The sequence below is a fragment of the Ceratotherium simum genome, chromosome 9 (assembly GCF_057802395.1).
Source record: "Ceratotherium simum simum isolate JZ-2026a chromosome 9, ASM5780239v1, whole genome shotgun sequence".
Taxonomy (NCBI): domain Eukaryota; kingdom Metazoa; phylum Chordata; class Mammalia; order Perissodactyla; family Rhinocerotidae; genus Ceratotherium; species Ceratotherium simum.
In genome coordinates this window covers 2,441,193-2,449,783 of record NC_141908.1, presented here as the reverse complement: position 1 = coordinate 2,449,783, position 8,591 = coordinate 2,441,193, and the positions used below count along the sequence as shown (strand labels likewise).

The 8,591-nt window shown below is 58.2% G+C and overlaps 1 protein-coding gene across 1 annotated transcript; it reads right to left on the bottom strand.

Annotated features, from left to right (window-relative positions):
• Positions 1–462: 462 nt before the first annotated feature.
• LOC147916215 (uncharacterized) lies at positions 463–6,818 on the bottom strand. The gene is made up of 5 exons (XM_087434971.1): positions 6,722–6,818; positions 6,326–6,610; positions 2,433–2,509; positions 1,480–1,970; positions 463–1,361 (listed from the first exon to the last, which is right to left on the bottom strand). The coding sequence occupies exons 1-5, from the start codon at positions 6,816–6,818 to the stop codon at positions 1,250–1,252; spliced, it is 1,062 nt and encodes a 353-aa protein (XP_087291097.1). The 3' UTR covers positions 463–1,249.
• Positions 6,819–8,591: the final 1,773 nt, after the last annotated feature.

The window sequence follows — 8,591 nt, the reverse complement described above, 5'->3', positions numbered from 1 at the left end:
GGGAGAGACCAGCAGGAGGGAGCGGCTGACTGGGGAGCCCCACCTCCAGGGCCTGGACCACGGCCTCGCCTGAGGTCGAGGGGCACAGAGGCAGAGCTCGGACTGGGAAGGGGCCGAGCTACTGAGCACGTGTCCTTCAGGCTGCAGGTGAGAGCAGGGCCAGGAGCTGTGGGGTCCTGAAGAGGGGCGGTTCCTGCGTCTCCCTCTGAGATGGTGCCAGCCACAGTGCTAGAAAGCAACTGGCATCTGGGTCAAAAGCCTTAACAAAGCCAGGGCCTGGAGCAGGGAGGCCAGGTGAGACCGCCCCCCGCACACCTGGATGTGCAGACTGTGATTCACGCCCAGAGAGAGGCCCTGTGGCTTTATGTTGCCTGAAATTGACAACTACTTAATGTTCCCATTAGCGGGATGGCTGTCTAAATTATGGACTGATTAGAGTGAACCCATGCAGTCACTATAAGGTTTACTAAACAGGGGAATCAACACCATAAAATGCTTGCAATGTATCTGTAAGTACAAAAAACAGGCCACAAAATCACACCCCATCCTCACAACTTGGCTTTGTAAACAGAAGCTAAGCATAGAGAAAAGCCTGGAAGGAAATATACGAATATGTCAACAGTGAGAGTTTTTCTTACTTCTTCTCTTAAATTTTTTAATATTTTATGTATTTTCTATTAAGACAAAAATTGTTTGAAAAATAAAGAGAAAGTGAAATGCTATTATCGTGTTGGAATGAGGTGGGTATGAATGAATTCATTCGTCTCTTCCCACAAGCATCCCGATCATGCCCTGGGGAGACTGTGCTGGGCTCAGAGGTCAAAGGGAGTGACGTTGGGTCCCTGCCCTCGGGCACCCACTGTGTCCTGGGGTCAGCTGAGTGAGGGCCAGGGCTTTCAGCTGTAGTAAAGGGGAGCAGGGTGGGGCCGGGGGTGCAGGGGAAGCTTCTCAGAGGCAGAGGCTCCAGAACGACCCGCCATGGGGGCAAACCAAGGGGTGTGAGTAGGAGGGGGTTTAATTAGCTTCCTGGGGTGGAGGCCTGCTCAGCCCATCCTCGTGCATGCTCTTCTGGTTCCCTGAGGGAAGTGCAGTGAGTTGCTGGCTGCTGTGTCCTCATTTTTCTCCCGAGGCAGGCCAGCTGGGTCTAGTCACCAATGGGCAATTTTTTTTTTTTTTGGTAAGGAAGATTGGCCCTGAGATAACACCTCTTGCCAAATCCTCTTTTTGCTTGAGGAAGGTTGTTGCTGAGCTAACGTCTGTACCCATCTTCCTCTATTTTTTGTATGTAGGTCACTGCCACAGCATGGCTTGATGAGCGGTGTGTAGGTCTGTACCCCAGATCTGAAGCCATGAACCCCGGGCTGCCGAAGTGGAGCGTGGGAACTTAACCACTATGCCACCCGGCTGGCCCCCTCCCCACCATGGGCAATTTGCCAGCATGGGTCAAGTCAAAACATCCATGGGCCTCTGTTGTCTCACCTGCACAATGGGAGTAGTAACTGGCCTGCTGCCCAAGGCCTCCGCTGGACGTCCTCCCGCAGACACTTGCAGGGGAGATGCTGTGTCACGCCAGGCTGGTGGCAGCAGCTCAGTGCCGGCTCCATCCGCGTCTCGTCCAGGGCCTGGTGCTGGGAGAGTCCCTGGAAACACAGGACCAGGGAGGCGGAGGCTTCAGGGTCAGGGCAGCCTCGGGCCGGAGCTCGGGCCAACCGGCATCCAGTGTCTGAGGACGGGGACTGGGTGATGCTCGCGCCCGACACCTCTGTCCTCAAGTGAGTGAAGGGTACACGAATGGTGTCTGAGTCTCGCACAGACATTTGTCTTTGCCCAAGGCTGGCACTGCTGAAAGACGCGGTAAATGTGACCCCAGGATGGTCACACCTGTGACCTGTTCGTTCCTGCAGCTCTGTCAGGAAGGGCCTCCCCAGGCTGCTCCGGGGGCACTGGCGTGTTCGAGTCCCGGCAGGGTCCTGCAGGTGAGAATGAAGCTACATGACCAGTAACTCCCATGGTTTAATTCAGGCCTCTCCCAGCCCCTCCTCCCCCCATCCCCTCCCCTTAACCCTCCCCACCGCCACACCACTGCATTTCTGGGCTCCCAGGTGCCGGCCAGCGTGGTCCTCCTTTTCCTGCTCTCTCCCCCGTGAAGCTGCCCTGTGCACAGTGCCCTTGTGAGGATGCTCAGATGCAGGGCACGAGGGGGCCTCAAGCTGCCCGTCCCACAGTACTCCACCCACTCCCCACCAGGCCTGCTGAGCTCCCAACCAGAGCCTGTCTGGCTGGCGCTCCCCCTGCTCTCTGCCCAGGGCTCACAGCTGGTCCAGGGCCGAGTGGCACCCATCAACTGCCCTCACATCTCATCACCAGGAAGCCCTGGCTGAGCCCCTGCTGTGGGAAACGAGGTTGTGGGTGGTGTTCAGGGGGCTGCTTACAGAAATGCCTAGCTCTCCACCTTCGGCCCAAGTGGAAGGGGGCCCTTCCTGGTTTCCTCGCGGTTGGGTGGTCCTGGCTGGCAGAGAGGGGAAGAGCTGAGTGTCAGCTCCAGGCTGGGCGCTAATGTCCGCTGTCAGACCCTTCAGAGTTCTTCCTTCCTCTTCCCCTGACCAGTGAAACCCCAGGCAGTCGCCCTACACTCCACCTGGGTCTTGGGGCGGGGAAGAGGGAAGAGTGCTGCCCCCCGGGTTCCGGGTGTGAGCGATGCTGAGGCTCTTTGACTCGTGTTACTAAACGTGGGTGGTCGGTGGTCACAGGGCCGGCAGGATCCTGACTGGGGCAGGCCCTGCGGAAACGGCATCGCCCAGAGGGGTGAGCTGCACCCAGCTTTCGGGACCCCGGTGATTTATCCAGTTCAACCCTTCCATGTTACAGAGTGGGAAACTGTGGTGAGAGACGATGGACGGCATCTCAGGTCACATGGCCACTTGGCTGCACAGCTGGAACCCGGTCTCAGCGCGTTGCGTTGGCCTCTTTTTTGCTGAATCACCTTGCCTCCAGAGAGTGGATTTGTGGAAAATCTTTCAAAGCAGAACAGAAAAATGAATGGCCTGACTTTGGGGTGAGGAAGAGCTAACAAAGTAAAGAGAATTCTCATGGAGCACTAGGCACCAACGGGAGCCTGAGGCCGGGAGGGCATGTGCCGCTGCTGTCACATGGGCTTCCCGGCAGGACGGGCCGGGGGGGACCCAGGGCACCTTTGGATGAAGGCCGTTGCTCTGTCTGCAGAGCACGGACAGGCCTGAGGTCCGTGAGGAGGGGAAACTGCAGAGGCAGATGGCGGAGGGGTCTGCCATGAGCTGCCTGGGTCATGGCCGTGCCTGCCAGGCCTTCTCCAGACAGCCTCATGTGGCCGCGTCAGGGAGGTTGTATCAGCCCTGTTGTAGAGGAGGCTTGTGAACATTAAGTGACTGGTCCAGAACCACACAGCTTGTGGGGGACAGAGGTGGGGTTTCAGCCTGGACAGTGTGGCTGCAGGACCCGTGCATGCTTGGAGCCGGCCCCTGGAGCTGCCGCAGAAAGCCAGGCTTCGCACCCATACTTTGCCACATTTGAGCTGTGTGTCCTTGGGAATCACGTCACCTCTCTGAGCCTCGCATGCTCATCAGGTAGAGGTCCTAGGGCAGATCCTGGGACGGATGTCCTGGTGTTCCCATGAGTTTTGCAAACAAAGTGCGTGCATGCCAGAAGTGCCCAGCATATGGCTCTCGACTGTGATTTCGGAGGCCCCATGCTGGAGTGGTGCATTTACTGGGTCCTCAGAGATCACACTCCTCTACCTGGTGACTGGGTGACCCATGTGGGTGCCTGCACCCAGCGATGTCTCCCCAGAAGAGAAGCCTGTCTTCCCTGAGGCTTTGTGGGTGGTTTCTGAGAAGGGACAGCCGCTTCTGGCTTCTGGGAAGAAAGGAGAGAGAGGGCTGCGGGAGCGGCTGGGCATGGGCAGAGAGGTCAGGGAAGGGGAGCGGGCGATGCCGGGAAGAGAGTATTGATTTCCTCCTTTTAAAAACAGACTCAAGTGGAATCATTCATAATGTGCTATCCCCACTGCTGACAATACCCGTTCCCATCACTGTCAGGGAATGGATTTGCAGCATCTCAGGAAAAGAAAACACATTTCCCTGAGATGAGCAAAGAGGGCTTGGTTCTGTCCCCACACGCTTTCTGGATAGAGGTCAATGGGATGCACTGTCAGGGCTGCTCCCAGGACAAGGTCTGCACTGAGCATTGTGGCCATAACAAGTGGTCAAGCCGTGGTGGGCAGGGCCCCCCAGGGGGTATTGGTGGAGACTGGGGGTCAGGAGGCCTCCCGGGGGAGGCAGCATTTGAGCGGAGTCTCAGAAGCAGGAGTGGCCATGCAGAGCATTCCTGGCAGAGGGACGCCACACCCAAAACCTGGCTACGTGACTCCTTGCAGGGAACCAGTGGGCGCCTGATGTGGCTGGGCCCCATGGGGTGATGGTGGGAGGTGGGGTGGCTGGAGGGGTGGGCAGGGTGGTCCTGGGGGTCCTGCGCCTTTCCTTGCTGTCACCCTCAGGGGCTGCGGTCCAGGCACAGATCAGAACACCTTTGGAGACAAGAGTGCAGGTGTGTGTGTAGCCCCTCCCCGTCATCCCAAGATGCCCACCGTGGCCCTGGAGCTGGGCAAAGGGAGACTGACTGGGGGTCCCTGTTCTGCTTCCCTTGGGCCTGGCCTGAGGCTGCCTGGTAGCAGGTGGCTTCAGTGGACACCGGGCTCAGCCAGCCATGGCCCTCTGAGGGGCACAGCCTGTTCTGGAGAGGACTCTGGGGCAAGCCCCGTGCCCGGCCAGACTGCTTCCCCTGCCAGCAGGAGACTGCCACACTGAAGGTGTCTCCTGGTGTTGGTTCATTCATTCATTCATTCATTCACTCCCCAGGAGGGACATCAATGGCAAGGCTTGCTGGGCGAGTCCCCGGTGAGCTGGGCTCACAGCACTGGGGGGGATGCGCAGTGGACAGACACAGGCTTTGGAGCCAGGCAGACTTGTGATCAAGACATACACACTAGTGTCTGACCTTTAGGAAGCCACCTAAGATCTCTGAGCCTCAGTGTCCACAGCAGCAAAATGGAGGAACCCCCCTCAGATGGTTGTGGGGCTCCAGGGAGAAGGTAACAGTAAAGTAACTGGCAGGTGCCAGGCCCCACCTGGGCCCCGGGAGCTCAACAAGGCGCCCTCCATGTACCTGGACACAGTGCGAGGCTGAGCCTCAAGGCCTTGGCACGGGCGGTGCCCATGCCTGGAGCACTCTCATGTCCTGATACTCTGTGGTCAGCTCCCACGTGTCTGTCTGATGTTTGCTTGGCTGTTCCCTTCTCAGCGAGGCCTCCTTGGTCAACCCCCATCCCTGTGTATGTGGCCATCTGACGTAGATTTGTGAGCTTCATAGGGCTGTTTAGTCCCCAAGCCTCCTCCCTGCCGGGAACAGTGCCCTGCACATGGGGTGAAGGGGTGCTGCTGGGGTGGACTTTGCGGTGCGAGGGCAGGAGCGCTCTGCTTATTGACCCCACGGCCATGGAAACAGGGCCTGGGGTCTTAGTGAAGGGGCTCTGCTGGTCCTTCTGAGCCTCAGCAAGGTGGGAAGAGAGCACTGGGCTTTGAATCAGACAGGGCTGGTTTGACCCTGTGTGTGTGGGGCGGTGGGGAGGCTCAGGCCCCAAGTGAATGAGGCTCCGTCCCTGCCTGTGAGGACCATCTGGTCAGAGGGGAACACAAGACCTAAAATGAGGTGCGTTCATAGCTCTTCAGGATGTCGCCAAAACCAGGCCCAGGCAGTGACTTCCCAGGCAAGGGATGCCCTGTGAAGACCTCAGAGGGAGGCTTGGCCTTGGGGAGGCTCCCCACTTACCCTTCTTTGTGTGTGTCAGTGGACCTAGGCTCCTTCTCATGTTGCCTCCAGGCCTGCGAGCTGTCCCCTGGGCATGGGCATCACGGGGCACACACAGATGGAAGGGGGCCTGTACAACCTCTGGGGGAGTGCGGTGCAGCAAGGGACAAAGTCAGGGCCCCTGCCCCGCACGCCCTCCCCAGACCACAGAGCCTTTCCCTCGATGAGGAGCAACATGGCTAAGAACACAGATCTTCCTGGGAGAGGGGCCCATGCTGGTCTGAATCCAGCCCCTGCTGACACCCTCTGTGACCCTGGGTGTCCTGGGCTTGCTGAGCCTCGGTTTCTCTGTCTGTGAAGTGGGCGTGGGAACACTGCCTGCCTCGAGGGGTGTTTGTGGGTTCACGAGAGCACGCGTAGCATACGTCACACCCTCGCTAAATGTTCCTTGCTCTTGTTATAACCGTGGGGGTTCAATTCATACCAGAGTACGGGTGACAGGAACAGAGGCCGCTCCTGAGACTGTTGGAGGTGGAGGCCTTGAGAGGTCTCCCAGAAGAGTGGCTGGGCCGGGCACAACCAGCTACCCTCCCAGGTGAGCTAGCGGAGGAGCGGCAGGTGCCCACGGCGTTGCTGTTGTGGGAGAGGAAGCGCCCGGGAGCTGGCCTGTGCGCCTGCCATCCGTCTGTGCCTGGCCCTCGGGGCTGAGCTGAGCTGGCTTGGGGAAGGCGGTGGACAGAGGGCAGTTTCGGAGGCGGGCGTATGGGGCCTTCTCAGGGTCGTCGGGCAATTCCGCTCTTGCTCAGTGCCCACTGCGTGTCCGGCTCCGAGGTGGGGCGTCCAGCCATCCCTTCAGGGACCCAGGCCTCTGGCATCGGACTTCCCGCAGCCTCCTGGTTGGGGCGGCCAGCAGCTTTGGACAGCGCAGTGACATCCGTTTCTGGGATCAGAAAGTTGTGGCCGAGGTTCACTGCCATCCTGGACAGGAAGGAAGCACAAAGGAGGAGAGACAGCTGGTCTCTGCTCACAGGACAGAGGTGTCTCAGGCCTGTGCTGAGCAGGACCACTCGGGGTGGATATGGCTGACTGGAAGAGGTGACCTGGGCTGGGCCGGCCTGGGAGGGTGAGAGCAATGGGACAAGGAGGGAGAGCTGGGAGATGCAACCAGCTTTGATGCTTGTGCATTGTGGGCCCGGTTCCTGTGGCCACGGCTTGCTCCTGCTGGACAGTGAACTGGATGGCCAACATGTCCAGAACTTGCTTGACTCAGTTCTGAAACGTGGAGTCCCCTCAGCACAGAGGGGTGGTCCGGGTCACTGTTGAGGGAGCCCCGTGCCCCGTTCCTGTCTCCTTGAATCATTACAGCAATCCTGGGTCACCCGCAGTGCCACTCCATCTTACAGAAGAGGAAGCTGGAAAGTCAGGGAGGTGCTGGTGAGCGCTGGATGAGGGTCACACAAAGGGTTGTTCTGCACTAGGAGACGCTCGCCCCGGTTCTGGGCCCGGGCAGCGCTGTTGCTTTCAGGAAGACTGTATTCAGATCTGTGCCCCCCATCGCCCCACCCCCAGCTTAGGCCCGCCCCAAACTGCCCAGTCCCCCTGCCTTGTCTAAAGAAATGAGTGCCGCAGAGAGCCAGCCACAGGCTCTGGGGAGCCATTTCTAATGGCAAAACACGCCCATTTGCCTAAATGAATCAAGTCCATTTCTCCCCCATATATATTTCATGGGCTTCCTCTCTGTGTAATTTAATTATCACTGTTGTTAGTGTTAATGTGCTGGTTGGTGCAGCTCCGCTCCCCAGACCATTGGAGCCCAGTGCTGCAGCAGGGCTCCGAGAAGGAGCCGAGAGAATGGAGCCATCTCTATGGCAACAGGATGCAATAGTATTTCCTGGTGATCTATGGCTTTAATCTTGAGGGCTCTGAGTATATTGCCAGCATTAATAAATAAGTCTAAATAACACCCTGGTGAGATTGATCTTATTCTATCCATTTTACTGATGGATAAACTGCAACTCAGGGGGCTAGCCTGAGTGTCTAGCCTGGGGGAAGAGGTGAGAAAGATGGGGATGTGGAAATGTATGTCAGTGCCATCCTGGCTCCTGGGAGGCCCCAGCAGCCCTGCTGGAGGGCCTGGGTCAGGTGCCACAGATGCCTCCTGGGAGCCAGGGGACGGTGAGGGTGAATGCACTCTGGATGTACCGTGCGTTGCTCTTTGTGACTGGTGGGGGCCAGCCCTCTCGCCTCAACATTGCTCCCCTGGTTTCTAAGTCTGACAGGCCACCTGAGAGCTTCCATCCTTTGGTCTCTGTATGCTCAACAATACATTTCCTGGAGGAAATAACCTTTCGTCTGATACCAGGCTTGGGACCCCACTGTGAGAGTTGCCAGGATGATTCTTCAGTCTGGGCTCATGGTGGAGGATGGGTGCTAGGCGAGCGCCCATGGTGCCCACCTCTCCAGCAAATACACGCAGATATGTGTTATCACTTTTATTTTCAACCCCTGGCTTCAACCTCCACACACATTACTGGGAGGAGGCCTCCTCTCCTGGGGCTTCCTCAGCTGGAGGAGTTGGTCCTATTTCCAAGTGTACTGTGTACTTTCTGGCCCTGCCACAGAGTGTCACCGCTGACCACTGGTCCTGTGCAGCCCGGTGCTTCTTGTCCAGCCTCTTCTCTCCTCTTGTCGTGCACACACACACCCACCCCGTGCACGCACACCCGCCCCACCCCTCCTGCACTGTGGCC